The sequence below is a fragment of the Amblyomma mixtum genome, chromosome 6 (assembly GCF_055824585.1).
Source record: "Amblyomma mixtum isolate Tamu chromosome 6, ASM5582458v1, whole genome shotgun sequence".
Lineage (NCBI taxonomy): Eukaryota > Metazoa > Arthropoda > Arachnida > Ixodida > Ixodidae > Amblyomma > Amblyomma mixtum.
In genome coordinates this window covers 45,063,569-45,082,980 of record NC_143017.1, presented here as the reverse complement: position 1 = coordinate 45,082,980, position 19,412 = coordinate 45,063,569, and the positions used below count along the sequence as shown (strand labels likewise).

The following is a 19,412-nucleotide window of genomic DNA, read 5'->3' as shown; positions in this document are numbered from 1 at the left end:
TCTGAAGACGCAACGCAACAGACACGCCATGAAGAGATGGCGATGTTTGTACCAAATTTTTATTGTCCGCCACAAGCCTGTTAAAACAAGGCATGCTCGCTCAAATGAGGGCTGCTAAAAGTTCCCATATATGCAGATCTTGTTTTCCTTCAATTCAATGAATAAAGAAATGAAAGCTGAGCCGCAGTTGACAAAGCAACATTTCTCCTGAACAAAAATGTAGAGACGGTTTGGAGCACCACTTTGCACCAGGGCAGTACAGGTAGAAGCAGCATATTGAGGAACTATAGGCGTGCACAGCCGCAGGCTTCTGAGGTCCACGCAGAGATTCCGTCTTCGGGCTTGGCGGGATCGAGGTCGGCGAAATCCGGAAATAACCGCGGCGCGTTGCCAACAACTTCTTTGATTGCAGGCAGGAGCAATGTGGTGAGCTTATGCGAGCCGGCAGGGGACAAGTTGATGCCGTCGGACAGCAGCCTGCTCCAGTGCTGACGTAGCCATGCGCCGAAGAAAGAGAGTTCATTGGAAAGCCGCAAAGATAACTTCTACAACGTCATAAATCAGATGTACAGCCTTTGTCAAAAGTTTGGAGCCCAGGGGGTTTTCTTTTGAGCTACACTGTGTTGTTCTTAATGGATCTCTAGCGCTCCAAATTTCCTGGACAGGAGAAGATTTCTGGTACTGCCTCCTGCAATAGGTCGGACTTCCATGAATGCTCCTGGAGTCCCAATATAAAGCTTGGAAGTGAACCCCTTGGGCTCTAAACTTTTGACAAAGACTGTACGTTTTACATCTGAGGAGAGGCACTTAAGCAAAAAGATGCGCATAAAAGCACAGAAAAGTGTTGCGACTGAGACTCTAGCGTACAACTGCGGTTCGGCGTACGTTTTGCTAACATGAAAGCGAGGTTATATTTGTTCTATGTGTACCTTTACTTGTTGATTGCGTTAATTATTCCCATAGATTATCATCAGTACGAAAGTAAACATCCGCCATGCTTGCTTTCATAAATTCTCCTATGACTGCTGGTTTCCTTCACATTTAGAATTATACCGTTACGTTAATGCGGCGAGGAACACGAACGAGTCCTCACACATCTGCGACATCGCAACAAATATAAAGCAGTCTTGATTTACGTTGCCCGCGTTAATCTCTTCCGCCTGTGTATCAACTGACAACTTCCTACCCCAGAGGTGTTGTTTAGTGCCAATTTAACAACAATGCTCACGAACCTATAGCGTCATACAAGCACCTAGACATTCATATCACTTCGAACCTTAGTTGGTGAATTTACACAGAATTCCTACATGTTATAGGCTACTTAAAACGGAACTTTCACCGAGCTGTGCTCACTACAAAACAATTCCCCGTTCGTACAGCCTGAGTAAGCATCGTCAGTCTAGAACCGAGGCACTAGTGACCTCATTGATCAGCTAGAAATTATTCAAAACAGTGTAGCTCATTTCACCTTCTCTCATTATCACCGCACGGCGAGTGTATCTACAGTGAAGTCTAACCTGAACCTATACACCTCAGCGAAAGCTCGCAAGGTTATGTCTTTCATAAGATTTTTTACAGCGATAACGCAGCGATAGCGCATTCCACCTTCATACGGTTCACTGCCCGCAGACCACACTCACAAAGTTGCCATCATTCCATGCAATACTAAAACTTTCTCCGCTTCAATGCTAGCCCGCACATTTAAAGGCTTGAAAAGCCCTCCCTCTCCTATACCAACAATCAGTGAATCGTGATTATTTCAGCCTGCCGTGGGCAATGATGAGAATGCAATTATTCATTATTATTGCATAAAATTGAGTCATTTTTGTATGTTCATGAACATATTCTATTTCACTACGCTGTGTAACTGAAATGCAACTGTGAATTCAAGGCCTGCATATTGTATTATGATTTCTTCCTATATGCAGTGTTTGCACAGAAAAATAAGTATTGTTTTGTAAATGTACACCTGACCTCATATTTACATCTTACTTCTTATATGTTTGTATTATATCTATAACTATATTATAGTTATAAAATTATATTTATAATTACAAATAATAACAATTATTGATTTATAAATATTTAAACTAATTATTATTATAATTAGGGGCATTTTATATGTTTATATTATGTTTACATTTCTTTCTGTGCATCTTCTCGTATTTTTTTGTATTTAATACGCTGCCCTCTGTAATGTATATACCCTGAACGTAATAATAAATAAATTACCAATGAGGAACGAATATCAGAAACATGATGCAATCTGCCACACAGCCCTTAGTTCGCACTATGAACAACCCGTAGCGATGCTGCTTGCAGGCCTTTTTCTGTGCTGGAAACTGCGGGAGCGCTTTCATGTCAAAACAAAAGAGTTTGTAATGAAACGCTACTGCTGTCGTCAGTAATTGGCTCCTTGTAGCGTGACTGTCCAAGTCTAGTCAGCACTGAGTGGCCTGCCCGATGAAGTATCGTGCCTGCAACAGTACACTTCGAAGACCAGCACAAGCCCTAAAAGCAACTATCTCTTACCGCATCTTTCAGGAAGTCCGAATGCGCATCGACGACCCTGACGCCTCTGCGGGAGCCGACGTTGGCGCATTCTTTCGCGTATTTCGTGACAGACGCCAATGTTCTGTGCGTCTCTTTACCTGAAAGAAATCAAGGGCAGGAAAAACAAAGAACCCCCACATTAAGTGCCATCAATACGGTCAACATGTACTGAGAATTTCATTGCTCACCATTATTTTGCGATAAGGCCAAACGGTTTTCATTGGCAAGTTCTAAAATCTTGGGTGTTTAGAGAGTACTCCTCCTCTCCAAATGATGTGTTTTTATGCGAATTCTCCGGAGAAACCCGGCCGGGTTGTCTGTCGTTATTTGGAAGACATTACACGATCAAGCACCGCCACCGTTTACAAACGTTTTCAAGCTGCTCGTTGTGAACGACCTTTTATTGAGGATGTGGACGTTTCGTCTCGCTTTAAAGGTACCATGAAATGATTTCGATAGGCCTGCTCCAGTGCAACAGACCTATACAAGTGGTCTTTGTGGGTATTCGAGTCATATCTGAAAGCTCTGCGTGTAACCTATATCTTAGAAGTATTTTTTTTTAAATAGCTGCTCACCGTAGCTACAACGACTAGGGCGACACACCTCACCGCGCGTCCTCTTCCCCAATGACGTCACTGGGCAGACCGGGCGAGCTTGAAGGCTGGCTCTTCTGCCCACTGACGTCATCGGGGATTCGGGGTAGGGGACGCGTGGTAGGGTGTGTCGCCCTAATCAGTTGCGAGCTGCTTCGAGCAGCGATTTTTTAAAATTGTTTGTAAACTATAGGTTCCCCGCAGAGCTTTCAAATTTGACCCGAATACCCACAAAGACAACCTCACAGATTGATGCATTAAAATATGCGCATCGAAATCATTTCAGGGTTCCTTTATAGTAGAATGGAAAGTTGGGAGAGTTGGTATACGTTCATTTTGGGTGGAAAAAACAGCGCGAAAGGGACGGAAGACAAAGATATATAGTTTCCCCCTGCCCTTTATAGTTGCCCCCTGAGCATTTGATTCGAAATTTCAGCGACGCTAATATTTTTACTTCAGTATATTTCTCCCTTGTTTTTATTTCTTAGTTGCATTTTTTGCAGCTCTGCAGAAGCCACTGTGTTACCACTTTTCGCATTTTAAGGAAGGGATGCTTTTTTCTCATTTCTTCTCACACTCGTACTTGGCGCAAGAAGCATCGAAGAAAAAAAGCATCAAAGAGGGCTTCAAACGGCTTAAAAATTCTCTCGCATGGGACACAGTGTCTCAGCAAGCGGCAAAGGTGTATTGGATCGCCAGTCAAGTACCGAATACTTCGCGCATCATGGGACAATAAACCATCAAAATGTCGTAACGTGCAAAGTCCGTCCCACTGTAACCGAAGCTGTTAGAGGGCCGTGCAACGAGTGTCGTGTAGCGCTTACCACATCTTCAATGATTTCGTGACTGAAAAGGGTGCCTGTTCCAACGTCTATTTAAATCTGCGATACCCATACTCTACAATTCTGGATAAAAGCATTTTTGACCGGGAAACCGTAATCAGTGCACTTTTTTCATGTAAAGTAAGATTTCACTATAACAATCAATATATCTTCAGATCACCCGACAGCAGTCTTGAATTTGTTTTTCTATTGGCGTTTTTGCAGTCGCCAAAAGCGTCCCCCATTGGTTTTCTAAAGCAGTCTTAACTATCCGATGCGATCGATGGAAACACTTCAAAGTAAAACTTTAAAAGACGGGGTGTTACAAGGTATACAAGGTGAGATGGGTAGACCAACGAGCAGGAGGATTGTGAACGGCCTACTTGAGCGAAATAATTGTCGTGACAACCACATTTTCAGATTTTTTTTTTTTTGTGACGGAAAAATCACAGACGACCAATTCGGTTGATGCACAGTTTGCGTTAGCATTATAGCTGCCCTTGGACGGAGCCGCCGCTGTCGCAGAAGGGTTTGGACCGTGCGAGCGGGTTGCGTGACCTTGTCCATCAATCACAGCGTCACGCGCCATCTTACCCACCCCTCTACTTCGATTGGTGCCCACAGTGTCCCTCTCGCTACCCGTGATGCCCCACCCTCCCTTGGTCTTTTCTATCTTCTCTCCTGAAAATGCAGCGTGTAATTTTTCTCCCTCCACCTGTCCATTGCCAACCGAGGCTTCAGACGGACTGAGGGACGGATTTTCCGACACGAGCGTTCTAATGATAACGCATTAAAAAAAGAATAGGGTATGCATTGCACTAAAGGACCCCCCTCCGTTCTCCCCCAAAGAGCTGCCCATAAATCTGTTTCACTAAGGGTTTAAGGCGTAGCACCGGCTCTAATTATTCTCGAGAGACTAGAGCACCAGTGCTCGAAATGCGCTCACTGTTAAGAGAACATTTCTGGTTTATTTCTGGATTTGTCGCCTTTTGATCCGATCACTTAACAACATGTCCCTGCTCAATGACGAAAACATGCTGAAACAGTAGGTACTGTTCATCACAGCAGAAAATATAACAGGAGTCACTTGTACCTTGTCTCTTGGTGTTCGCCAACCACAGCTGCTCATCGATGGGAGGAGGCGTCACAAGGATAACCTTGTCCTCAGTGATACCGCAGCCCTGGAAAGGATTGCAACCTATAGACTCCGGTAATGTCGAAATAAATTGGTTTGTCTAAGGAGGACTATTTATCCCTAAAACACTTCATCTGCAATCAAGAGGCTGCTCTGAGCACATTTTGTATTACAGTCCCCGCGAGGAGACATCGCAAAAGGAAAGCGACGACATACCGTCTTCCTTGTGTTGTGTGTCGTCGTGTCAATTGAAAAACAACATGAACTTTAACCAACTAGCCCGACAAGAAGCACTCTATTATAAACGCTCATGGAGTTATGACACGCTAAGCTTTACGTACCGGCTGCAAAACGGTTAACGACGATGATTCTAAAGAGAAAGTAAGCATTGCACCAGACCAAACGTACTTTCTGGCCTTCTCCGCATTGTGAAATGCAAGGCCTTAAAGGCAGTTTAGGCAACTCGATCTTCTAGTCCCAGCATTATTTTGAGAAAGCAGTTTTAAAGCCGGCTGAAGTGAGGCCCGCAAGGCCGTCCAGTTTACATGGTGAATGTTAGCACAGACCATCATAGCAGCAACAAACATGTGCGACAGACCATCATAGCAGCAACAAACATGTGCGAGCAACTTAGTAGGACATGTAGCGGCCTAGCAAAGCGGGATAGTTTCATGAAATTCCTAAAAAACGTCTCATGTACTGCGTAGCTTTATCATAACCGTGCTTCCTGAGCACGCATGCACCAGCAGGCAAACCAAAATCGCGTGTTTAAAATAATTTTTTTGCTCGGAAATGGTTGATATGTAGGGCCGCTGTATTTTGGCATGATTTGAAATATACTGCATAGAAATAGGCGGTAGAGAGAAGGAAGGAAGATGGTTTTCTCCACCACACAAAGGGAACAAGGGAGGGGGAGCCTCGTGGTGCTTAACTAACCATTCGACGAGGTGGCTTGTCTGTGTACGGAAGAAGTTAATAAACACCTCTTGTCGAAATGTCGGTTAAGCCTCCCCCCACTTCCTTGTTCACTTGTTTGTGTTGAATAAAATAAAACATTTGCTGGGAAGTTTTGTGTGATCACAATATCAGCAGATCAGAATTTTCGCAATTGAGGCTATATTGCACATGCGATATTATGCAAATTATGCCTCAAGCCGCTCGAGCAAAGGACAGGTGCAAGCGATTGGCTTTTGTAGCTGCAGAAATGTTAGCTATAAGTTCCATGCCCCCGCAAAGGCAGAACTACAGTCTTGTGTTTAATTTATTTGGGCCCCTTCATTACACTTTGGAGGGGAACAATCCGGCGTTGATGTACTGGACGACAAACTCTGACTGTTAAGAATTCTGTATCAATCGTGAAATTTTAGTTGCATTGACGAAAAAGCAGCAGTTTTTTTTTCTCTTGCTTGAAATGTGGCATCCAAAAGTGCGAAAAAAAAACCATGGACTCGCGTCCAGCAGCAGGCTGCCATAGAGCCGCTCAGTGACTACAACAGGCGTTAAGGCAGATTTGCACGGGCTATTTTTTTTTTCTGCTAAGAGGGTGCTGAAAACGCCAATAATATTCAGAGTGTAACAATGCATCATGTATATGAATTCCTTCCCAATTTTCCTACAAGGCAAGTGGAAATACGATACGCGACAGCATCAGGAGGTGCTGACCTTCAGGTAGTCGAGCATGCGCTCCAGGTTCTCGGCGTACTCCTCCAGCGGTACGTGCGACCCCTCGGGGTCTCGCGGCTCGGCGCTGTCACTGGTGCCGAGCATGAGGACCACGGCGGCCGCGTAGGCGGCGTCTTCGGGGCCCAGCACCAGGGGAAGCGTGTGCCTCCAAGCTCGCGTGCTGTAGCCGCAGAGGCCGCGGGCAACCACGTCGCACCGCCTGCGCAGCGTAAGGCAGAAGAGGAACTTATCTCCTGAGCGAGCAAGGACTGTAGCAGCTTAAGGCGGGAGCACAGTTCCCGATATGCCCAGCTCTCAAGAGAGGCGCATCAGGGCGCGTATGCTGGGCGCGGGCGCGGGTGCGGACGGATCCGCAGCCTTGCCACTAGTGGGAAGGAGTCTGGACAAATGGCGGTCGGAAGGGACGCAAAGTGCGGACAGTACCATGGAAGATGATGGCTGTCAAGGCACCCATCGCAATGACACCAAGCTAGGCGACCTGATCGATGTCGAATGTGGTTGGCAAGGTGTTTGTAAGGAGGAAGTGTGTTTGAGCAGCGCATGAAGTGGGCTTTGCTGAAAGATTCAAGGACCTACGAGTATGAGAGGGTGGGGGTACAGGCGTATGACAGATCTCACCGCGCCGAGAGCGTCAGTCGATGCCAGGAAAGTGAAGATTATCAGATAGGACAGGGAATCCGACCGCTGTTATGTGGCGTACAATGTTCTATAGTGAAAAAGAATTCATTCTAGGTGAAAATGCCTCACATAGTGGCAGTGTTCTGCTCGAATAAGAATCCACTGTGATTGGCTGCATACTGCATGCACCTAGAGGGTGTCGTATTGGGCGTGCGCTCATCGTCATAGGCACATGTCATGGATTATCACTGCACATTTCAATTCAAAAATAGCTTGCGGCCCACAAACGTTGCTTAGCATATACCAATATGACCACGCTGGCCGCAAGCGAGAGGGACAAAGTCTTGCGTTGGTTGTCTTGCTGCGCGTTCCGCCAGCAGCTAGCAGCTCTGGCTTCAGGATTTCTTCTTATAATATTCTGATATCCTTCACAATGATTGCGAAATAGAGGTAGTAAATTTCTAAGAAAGTCATAAAACAAGCACTTCCTGTCGTGGTTGAGTGTGAACGTAAATATGAAATTCTTTGCCATACATCGGACGTTCCAGAGACTTTGACCTAGGACGCTCCAGAGACTGAACTTCGTTTCAAGGCAAGGTCTTATCTTGGCCAACCAGAGCCATCTGTCCGCTTCGTCACACGGTCGGCAGGGTGCAACGTTCAGGACCACTGCATTTCGCCACCCCGACTGTTTACAACGGGTTCCACGCCGCGCCGAAGGGTGTGCTTAATTAAGGCTTTCTAACGGGCTAGTTGGTACATATTCATATTTGATAGGCTGTGCGCTAAAAAGACGTTCAGAGGAAAAATGGGGTATTTTTCGAAGCGCTAAAAAAACAAGGACGCAGAGGGAACAGACAGGGACGAGCGCCCAGGACGTCATCACCGTGCTCGGAGGCTTTGTTCCTTCTGTTGGGCACTCCGGAAGGACATGCAAGATCCTGCGGGTAGAATGTCAGCGACAAGCTCGGCTGTACAGAAGCCACCTGGCCATGCAGCTGCATGACCCAGCGGATTCGTCAACATCTGCATGCCTTCTACGGTAATACCAGCGCCTGGCTTCTCGAGGTACCGAGGCCATTTGCCAGCAGCAACTGAAGATTCTACGATCGCAGGTCGCCGCCCGAGCACAAGCGAAGGGCACTCTGCATAACCCGGAGGGATTGCCTTTGCCAGAAGACATCAAGAACGTCCTGGCCCTTGGCCCAAAAGCGCTCGTCCCTGTCTGTTCCCTCTGCGTCCTTGTTGTTTTAGCGCTTCGAAAAATGTCAAAACTGCACCAACTAGCCCGATCCGCTATTCTTCTGAAAAATGGGGTAGAGACGACGGGACAGAAGCGAAGGATGGGGCCATGGCTTCGCACTAGACAGGCTGCTTCTGAGTCTGCGCCTCCGCTCGAGACGAGTTGCCCTCGTTGCTTTTAGCGCATGCACTTCTCTGGTACCCTCGGAACACATAGGCAGCAGAAGATGAGTGGAAGTTTCACCATTCGGTTCCTCCATGTGCGCCAGCATTTGCGACAGTCCGGTTCGGTTTGCCTCCGTTCTCCCTTCAGTCTCCTGCCAACGTCATTCGAGGCGCACCGACAACGGAAGCTCAAAATATTTCATGCTAAAGAAAAATACACCAAAGCTATACGCCGAGGAGCTTCTGTTGTTCTGTCATAAGATGTTTAAAGCAGCTAAATGAAATGCCTTAAAATGAGGCCCTTTTCAACGACATTTCAATGTTAAAACATAGGCGTAAACGTACCTCGAATACGACTCCGCGATGATTTGCCCCCACGCACACATTCTGAAAGAGAACTGAAAAGGAAAAAAAAAAAACACGTATTCTTCATAGCCGGCATCTTTAAACATAAAGAACAAAGGCTCGACATTAGCGCTCATTGGGAAGATTTAGGTCTACGAACAAAAAGTTGCAGGTACGCGCAGAATCCAGAGTGGAATAAAAACATCTCAACAAAGGAGTGCAGAGACGTGCACGCATTATAAATAATTCCCCTATAAATAACACGTAGCTGTCAATCAAACACGCAGTAAGGATGTTATGGATTACTCATGCATAACATTAATCGTTCAAAATGAGCCAACTAGCCTGCAAGAATATTATATTTAAGCAGTTTACTGCCTCTTTCAACAATCCGTTCCCAGGGACGATTACCCTTAATTGCCACACGGTTGCGCTTAACCCCGGTGAAGGTAACCGCGGTTTTTGCTAACTGCGGTTACTGCAATACACACGGCGGACCAAACTGCGGCTACGCCGCTAACAGCGGTTATCTTGAACCGAGCTTGGCGACCTTGGTTCGCGTCGTTATTCGAGAAGGTGGCAGCGGACAGAAAGTGCTCGTAGACGTCCGGTTGCGAAAAGCGCACTACCTGGCCCGCCTCAACTACGTAATTTTTTTTTGTAATAATGTTTCAGGAGCAGCACATTAAATTAGGCAATGTGCATAGTGCTGTCCGATGGCGCTTTTATGCAGCCTTCAAGCACCGTTCAACGGTGGTGGTGAAAAACATTTATCAGGGATTTAATAATTACAGAGGGGTGATTGGGGTCGGGTCCTATTGGCTCCTTCCCCTCACAATACTAGGTGGAGCCACTATTTCGGGGCCCCGTCGGACTGGTCCCAAATCGGGCCCGCTAGGGGAGGCGGGCGGATGTACCGTTGTCCGCCTGCTTTGCGTGCCGCCACTCGCCGCCCTTTATTCCAGTTTTCGTGCACCATTTCTTTGCTGCTGTGGAATGTTAAATCTGATTGCGCTGCTGGTCATCAACGGTAGCTTCAGCGCTGTGCCAATGTACGGAAAAGGAACAGAATATTTTCAATTATTTTTTTTACATATATATCTGTTACAAAGCTAGTACGCGCATTGCGCGTGCCGTGCTTCCATGGAACACAAACGGACGCTCGGGATAGAAAGAGTGTTTATTCATCCCGATCAGCCAGCTTATATAGAGTGACCGGGCGAGGGTAAGAGGAGGAAGAGACGGGGGAAAGCGTGAGGAGCATGCGCTTGGCTTTCGCCGTAGTGAAGGCAGAGCGTTCACAACAATATCCTTCGCGGTACTTTCAGTCTAAATTAGATATTTCTCAAAATATATCATATATCTATGTTACCGCCTTCCGTAAAATACAGATATTGAGTAACCCGCCTCGTTGGCTCAGTGATTACGGCGCTCGGCTGCTGGTCCGGAAGACGCGGGTTCGATCCCGGCCGCGGCGGCTGAATTTCGATGGAGGCGCAATTCTAGAGGCCCGTGTACTGTGCGATGTCAGTGCACGTTAAAGAACCCCAGGTGGTCGAAATTTCCGGAGCCCTTCACTACGGCGTCCCTCATAGCCTGAGTCGCTTTGGGACGTTAAACACCAATAAACAAATAAACCAACAGATAATGTGTGTAGACGCACCAAACAAATAGTTAAGCTTCTCTCAAACGGCCCAGCTGATACTTTCAGTGCATCACTTTGTGCATTTTTCAGACAGTACATGTGCGATCATTCCATACATACTGTTCCCGCAATACAGAAGGGTGGTTCTGTGCACAGTGAGGGCGCGCAATTTATGCATGCACGATGTACCCTACGATCGTACGTAATTGCAAAAAAATGTTTTAGTGACACTAATTTAGAGGAAGGAAACATGACACCGAACGAAGGACGACGTGAGCGCTAATTTAGTATCATGAATCCGATCCTACAAGCCCAATATGGTTTTCTTTTAAATTGTTTAAAATTTATGTAACCGCGTGAATTCAAACCACTATCACCAGCCGCGGTGGCTCAGTGGTTACGGCGCTCGGCTGCTGTCCCGGAAGACGCGGGTTCGATCCCGGCCGCGGCGGTTGAATTTCGATGGAGGCGCAATTCTAGAGGCCCGTGTACTGTGCGATGTCAGTGCACGTTAAAGAACCCCAGGTGGTCGAAATTTCCGGAGCCCTTCACTACGGCGTCCCTCATAGCCTGAGTCGCTTTGGGACGTTAAACCCCCATAAACCAAACCAAACCAAGCAAACCACTATCACGCAATGGCCTTCGCTGTCGACGCTAATATGCACTACAATAGAATTTAGTTAACATACAGTTGCATAATCATTTCCCATGATGTGCCGACTCTTCTGTGGACCAAACGCGATGATGACTGTTTCGTCGACAGCAGTGTCTAAATCATAGTTCATGATACACGACGCCACATGAAGCGGTGGCTCCCGACAAAAGCGAGCGCATGCAGTAGCGGTTCTCGTCGTATCTGTGCGCGTCTCGCTGCAATCTTCGCAATTTCCTTGTTCGCCGCCACAAAACCAAACATTACCGCATCTGTCGCAGCACCGACATCAGTAACACACGAAGGAGCACGACGCCAAAGTGTCTGTGACTGGCGCCGCAAAGCAGCTGACAGCACTCCAGATAACGCTGATAACACGAGTGACTGAGCTCGGAAAACACGCAAACAATGCGCGGCGGTTATAACGGCCGCGCGAGTGAAAATTATAAAAGAGGTATTTCTCCTTTCAGAAACAACTTGCATTTAGGTCTCGCTTTTTATTACAGGCGCTATCGCCAGTTCCTCCTTCAGTTAGGTTCATAGCGCACGTCGGACCAGTTACGGCTTCAGCGGAGGTTTCTCTAATTAGCCAGGACAGAAGTTGCTCGACTTGCTTCACACCGCAGGGAGTGTTTCGCATAGTGTCCTCGCAGAGGCACTGGCATCGTGATCATGTTAGGGTACCTCGATCCAGGAAAGGAAGCTGCATCGAGGCACCCTACGATCATTTGCAAGAGCAGCAAAGGCTGCTACGCCCGTTCCAAGGCAAATTGACATAGGTCACGAATGCAGGGCTCGATAGCGGTCTAAAACGATGTGCCAGCTGCATCATCTGGGGGATCTAAATGAAACTTTAAAACTTCCATGAGGACGAGACAGATAGGAGGAGAATAATTTGGGAATAAGTCAGTGGTCTTTTTATCATTTAAGACAGCACTGGTGCTAATTAAGAGAATGTCAAAGTGAGAACTGCGCCGCTGGCATCACTCTCCAACGGTAGGATGTTACAGTCGCTTCGGTACTGTGTCACGACGTTCTCACTCAGTGCCTATACTAGCCAGAAAGATGTCTGATAACATGTCAGATGCGACTTTCGGGTCATAACTTGGCAGTTTCTACGAAAGCATATGTTTCATCGTGAACTCGATTAATTTCATTTCAAATTCTGAGGGACCAGATCATTGTGCTTCGTGTTCACTGTACTGTGCAAAATGCTAAAAGAATTACTTGTATTCTGGTAAAGAAAAGTTATGATCAACATGCACGTGGCAGTGATTTGACAAATGCATATGCTTTATATCCCTCTAAATATTGGAAACGCTTTCATAATGAAGGAGTATATCGCCCTATCCTTTGCAACACGAATTGAATGCTGCTTTGAACGTTTACGCCACACACCTTAATGAACACTGAAAATTGCAATTAAAAAGGATTTTGTGCACATTGATTTTGTTGATGTTATTTTATAGGATACTGCCCTTCAAATGGCTTTATTCACACTCAATAATTCTGGACAAAAGCATTTTTGAACGGGAAAGAGTTTATGAACGCCATTTTTTCGTTGCAAAATTTCACTACAACAGACAATATATCCACAGATCTCCCTTCTACAAGGTTGTATTTTTTAGGCTGTTCACTTTTTTCTTTTTCTTTTGCTGTTGTCAAAAGCGGTCCCCATTGGTTTTTTATGGCAGTCTTAACTTCTCGATGGGAGCGATGGAAACACTACAAAAGAAAGATTTCGCTACATATCGAGAGAGTGGACTCCCTCCCTTTTTCTCCCCCTGTAGCAGAATTTGAATACAATCAAGAGGAGTATTGAATTGTAATGTAATCAGTAATGGAATGAATTGGTGAGTGCAAGAAAAATGCTATCGCATATGCTCTGCGTCAATCCAATTGATCGCCCTTTATTTTTTTGGTCACTGACTCTGAACGCGTCTGCTACTGCGGCAATTTCCACGTCGCTTTCGGGAGTCGAGTGATTGCCCCATAACTGATGCACGTCCGTGACTCTTGATACTGGACCCGCCGCGGTGGCTCAGTGGTTATGGCGCTCGGCTGCTGGCCCGAAAGACGCGGGTTCGATCCTGGCCGCGGCGGCGGAATTTCGATGGAGGCGAAATTCTAGAAGCCCGTGTACTGTGCGATGTCAGTGCAAGAACCCCAGGTGGTCGAAATTTCCGGAGCCCTTCACTACGGCGTCCCACATAGCCCGAGTGCTTTGGGACGTAAAACCCAAATAAATCAAATCAAATCACTCTTGATACTATAAACCCGTCTGTGCAGTTTACATGAAGGAACACAGTCGCCAAGCTGAGCTCATTTCTGCAGCAATGAACGCCTAACTACTTTCACATCTAGTCCAACGACGCTTTGAGTCGCAGCTGGCCACCACATCTGAGGACACAGCTTATGGCACCGTGACACGAATACGGCGAGTCGGGCCCTTGAACACTGTTTCGCAGTACACCGGAAGGAACAAAGAGAAAACAAGTTAAGAATGGCCACTTTTCCCGTGTTTATATCGCCACGGCAGCAGCCCGTGACAAACCCATATATCGCTGTGAAGGCGCAAGCTCTTGCGGTCGGCTGAAATACCATTACTGCTCGGACTAGGTTAAGCGCAAGCCCGGCTGAATGCATGCGGTTGCCCGACCCGCCCGCACTGCGGTCCGTGGTTTTGTAACGTACCGAACTCCTCCAACATTGAGTACCCGGGTTCGAACCCGACCGCGGCGGGCGCGTTTCAATGGAGGCGAAACGCAAGAGGCGCCCGTGTGCTGTGCGATGTCAGTGCACGTTAAAGATCCCCAGGTGGTCGATATTATTCCGGAGACCTCCACTACGGCACCTCTTTCTCTCTTTCTTCTTTCACTCCCACCTTCCTCCCTTCCCTTACGGCGCGGTTCCGGAGTCCACCGAGGTAACTGAGACAGATACTGCGCCATTTCCTTTCCTCAAAAATCAATTTACCAATTACGGCTCCTCCTCCGGGCACGAATGCTGGCGCTCCGGACGTTTCAGCGAACATTCTCAAAAATTTTCAAAAACAGGCTTTTTGGGGTAAAAATGAAGCTTTTGCAGCGCAGTACCGGAGTTGGCGGACGCCATAAAACTCGTGTGACCGTCTTAAATAGTAAGCTGGTTAACTAGTTTTAATAATTAAAAAAATTGCCAGTGGCTTAGCTCTGCTATGCCAGGATATACGTAGCGTGAGGTGAGGGCGAGGTGTCCACATCTAGGTGGACACCTGAACCAGAGGAAAGGCGCATAACTGCCCTCTTGGAACAGTGGAAACCTCAACCGTGTTTTAAGCTAAGTGGCGGTAGTGACAGGTTCGTTGCCATATCAGTTTATAGAATTTTCAAAAAGCGACAGCCCTTGGGGCTGCAGCTCGAGAAAATTGGGCTCTTCGAAGAGTTTTGTGCACTGGACTGGTTGCTTTGCTTGTATGCTTTCGAAAGCGAATGTATTTTCGCATGATGCAGCCAAATTTTGTCGAGCCACAGCGGTCAGAATAACCGCTTTTTCGAAATACTAAAAACTGATACGGCTACTACTAACGGCCGTCTAGAAATATCTAATTGCAACCAGTTGCCTACCTGTGGTAGTTAAAAAGTTCATTATCAGAAATTTGTCAACTACTTAATACAATTCGCCGGCTTTACGGTGTCCTTCAATACTGGTAATACTAGACCGAAAAAGCTATATTTTTACACCAAAAAGCCACTTTTTGAAAATTTTCGATAGTCTTTATTGAAACGCCTATATTGTGCACTGCTATATCGTCAGGCTTGTTTTGCAAACTTGCTCTAGAGGGCAATGCTCAACTCAGATAATTTTATACTTCCCTAATCATCACAGGGGCTGGCGGAGCTCGCGCTTTCGAAGAAGCAAACATTTTCAGACGAGATCCCATTGAAGGTGTTAGAAAGACGAAGAATGCTAGTATACGCCTTAATGGTGGAAAAGCTATCCGCTCCTAGTGATCGTTCTGTTTAAAGAAAAAAGTCTTTTTAACACTTTTTGTTTTCAAGTGTGTGAGCCCTACGATAGGCTTCCATGAAGGTGTACTTGAGACGCACGTGTGTGGCAAGACCTACACTTCTCCAGTCGATACAAGTCACATATGGTGTGGCGCCACATCTGTAACATCAGTCCTAACATTTAGCATAAGCGTCCGAATCACCGCCAATTGCTATGTGTAAAGAAAAGCAAAAATTCCAAATGACTACACCCTAAGCCGCTGGTACATGGGGCCAAAGAAAAACATGCATTGTACCTGCGTCAGTGTGTCGCCCAGCAGGTAGATACGAGGCCAGAAAACACGGGGAGAAGCTCGCACAGTCGACATGATCCGCAGTCCGCTTGAGCGTGGAATGCTGCTCGCGACTATGACGAGTGCGGACATTGAGCTATCTGAATGCAATCACTTTCTTTATCCACATTACTGCCGCGACTCTTTAACAGTACCCACTGAGAGCTTCGAGTTGATAGCCGTGATTCATGAGCCCATGTATCCTATAACTTACTCTCCCGTGAACAATGCCCGTGGCTTCCCGCCTCGCTCGGTGCACGTCCGCACAAATCGACAATGAACAATGCAAACAAAACACGACCCCCATAATCTGTGGCTGCTCTTTTTCTCTCGGCACAGCCAAGTAGGCACTCGATATTGTCAATATTAACTGCAATATTAACGGCAATATTAACTGCAAACCGCTGTGGCTGAAATTAATTGCTAATTGTGGGAGATACCGGTGCCGTACTACACTCACTGCCTCATTTATTACTTTTTTCTTCGCTGCACATAACCAGACACTTCCTGCTGAACTTTACCCAATCCCGCGTGCTAAAGAGTAGAGAATTATTGCTCGCGTGCTTGTTGGTTTTTTCCGGGAAATACGTGATCTTCGTCACATCAGAGCAGACCGTGCCCCAGAGCTTACGAGTGAGTTATCGGATCGCTCTGAATATTGGACTGGCTCCAAAAGTCCTACCTTCCGCCAGCAAAAAAGTGTTGTCGCCATTAGTAAGCGGTGATTCATTATCTATGTAGAGAGATAACGAATTGGATAGCTTTGAGAGCCAGACATTTCATTATTTCTGGCTGGCCTGAATGAACTGATCTCACTTAGTGAACGCATGAATTATCTTCATGCGTGAGCACGGAGCAAAGAGGGAAGAAAAACTGCGGCAGGCTATGAGATAACTTATCAAACTAAACATACAATGATGAGATGAAGAGAGTAAAACGGAAACGCCGTCCTACTCAGTAACAATATATTATATCGGCTTCGCCCTTACTTGATGGCACTGCCCCTTGATCTAATTAAAGACGCACAATTCATTGCCTAGTGCCCTTTGGCGGATCAGTGACCACTCATTAATTTAACGCTCACCTGGCACGGAAAGCAGATCGCTCAAAATATGATGGGGATGTTGCGATGCCGTCACAAGGTCGCCATCGGGGGATTTCTCTGGGGCTTTTTCGCTCAAGCCGGCAAAAACGACGACGTCGTGTTTTCCGCGGAGCGGGACCCTTAACTGTGTCGCGTTAAAAATGCCCGGGCTATCATACAATGTGATGCGACTAATCTGCGGGAGCAGTATAGGTCAAACATTTCGCTTTTACATTTATCGCCTAGCCTTTGAGTCTTCGAATTTGAGTTCACAGTCGTTTTTCGTTACACTGCACCGTGTTCTTCAGGTGAGAGAATGCATATTGAGAGTGGGCAGGTGCTTTCCGGGTAGGTGGCTTCACAAAGGTAGAAAATGAGTTTTTAGGGCTGGTTTCCCGGATGTGCATCCATTTGAGGGTGCCAGCATGGTGGAGCCTTCCCTTCGCACACACGAACGCCGACCACGGATCTTTCGCTGAAAGAGCACTGTTATGAAGCGCTGTACATACTCTGGAAATAGTGACGCGAAATCTAGCACTGCATCTCTGCGATAGTGAATACAATACATTTATTAATCCGCTAGCACTAGACGTGCCATTCACAAGAAACGCCGGCAATCATGCGTCCGTGCCACGGAAAAGCATGCCATGATGAGCAGGTTGCCCGCCTTGGCAGGTGGCAATGAAATTATTTCAAATAAATTCAATGCAGTTGCCACCCGCCCACCCTGATACTACTAATCAGCTTATTTGTCGACAGAAAGCCTGAACAACCTGTGTCTCAGAAGCCCCACCGGTTACTGTGTTTAAAATATTAATTACAGTTAAAATGTTAACTATCAGAAACTAGGGAAGTGCCTAACTAGTTAGCTTTATTCACCTGTTCTCTGGTGTCCACCAGCTCTGGTACTATTCATCCACAAAAGCCATCTTCATATTTAAAACAGCCTGTTTTTTTAAAAATTACTCACTGGCTTCTCTGAAGCACCCGATGTGTACCAGGTGTTTCAGAGAAACCGCCACTTAACTTTTAAAAATAGAGCTTTTGAAATAAAGGGAAGCTTTTGGGGGATAGTGATAAGTGTTGGTGGGCGTCAAAAACTGGGGAATCATTTAACAAGTGAAAGGATTAACTAAATTCTAATAGTTCAGCTTTTAACTGTTACCGATAGGCACCTGGCTGGAATTTGAGATTTCCAGCATGTCGTGAGTGAAAACCATATCAGTTTCTAGAATTTCCAAAACGCGATCACCCTCATCGCTGTGGCCCGACAAATTTTTGCTATTTCGGGTAGTAACGTGCGCTGGAGGGGTTCCTTTCCGTGGATGCTTCTCAGAAGCACATGTATTTTGGTGTATGTACTTTGGCACGACACCGCCCGGAGGTAACTATCCCCTTTCATTTTCCGCTTCCTACACTGTAACGCTCGCAGGGTCATGAGAATCGACCGACGCCATTGGCTGGAAGGGGATCCTTCGACGGGGAAAAGCTGCTGCGTCCTTGAGTTATACGCGTCTATAGTTAGGTACAGCTTCAAAATAAAAAGCCTTTTTTTTTCTCCAAGTATATGTACTCTGCGACAACCTTTCCTGAAGGCGTATTTCAGACCCATGTCTACGACACCTTTCATCATCACCACCATCAGCCTGACAAAAAGAGCAAAGGCCTCACCGATGTCACTCCAATTAACCCTCTTCTTTGGAAGCTGCGAACACCATACCCTCCATATTTTTTAATCCCATCTGCTCACGTAATTTCCTGCCGCCCCCTGCTACGCTTGCCTTCTCTTGGAATCCACTCCGTTACCCTTAAGGAATAGCGGTTATCTTGACTTAGCATTACATGCCCTGCCCAAGCCGATTTATTCCTAGTGATCTCGACTAGGATGTCATTAACAAGCGTTTGTTCCTTCGCCAACTCTGCCCGTTTCAGTTACTCTGGTCATTTTTATTTTCATAGCTCGCGGCGATGTCCTTAACTTAAGCTGAACGCTTTTCGTTACCCTCTACGTTTCTGACTCCTGACCCATATGCGAGTACAACTAAGATACAGCAGTTGCATACTTTTCTCTTTAGGGACTACCATTCATGATCTCAGAGAACCAGCCGTTAGCGCTCCACTCCATTGTTAATATTGTATATATTTCCCTCTTATGATCCAGATCAACGATCCCTACCTACCCGAACTAAACGTGTTCCTTCATCACTTCCAGCATCTCGCTACCAGTTGTGAACTGCTGCTCCCTTGCGAGACTCTTGATCATTACTTTGGTTTTCTGCATGTTAATTTTTAGCCCAAACCTTCTGTCTTACCTGTGTAACTCATTGATCATGCTTTGCATTTTATCTCCTGATGCCTTAGCAACCAATGTCACCAGTGAATCGCAGACTAGGTGTTCTCCATCGACTCTTATCCCTATTTCCATACCAGGACTCGAAATACCTCCTCTAAACAGGCGGTGAATAGCATTTGCGAGGTCGTGTCACCCTGGAGGACACCCTTCCTCATTAGAATTTTATTGCTGACTTTATACAGTAATATGGTAGGTACGTGTG

At 46.4% G+C, this 19,412-nt stretch overlaps 1 protein-coding gene across 1 annotated transcript; it reads right to left on the bottom strand.

The window, feature by feature from the left end:
- Nucleotides 1-257: 257 nt before the first annotated feature.
- LOC149338949 (isoamyl acetate-hydrolyzing esterase 1 homolog) lies at nt 258-15,817 on the bottom strand. Its single transcript, XM_089550381.1, has 6 exons — nt 15,738-15,817; nt 9,156-9,208; nt 6,765-6,984; nt 5,061-5,148; nt 2,533-2,651; nt 258-488 (listed from the first exon to the last, which is right to left on the bottom strand). Exons 1-6 carry the CDS (start codon nt 15,807-15,809, stop codon nt 285-287), a joined length of 756 nt encoding a protein of 251 aa, XP_089406507.1. The 5' UTR covers nt 15,810-15,817; the 3' UTR covers nt 258-284.
- Nucleotides 15,818-19,412: the final 3,595 nt, after the last annotated feature.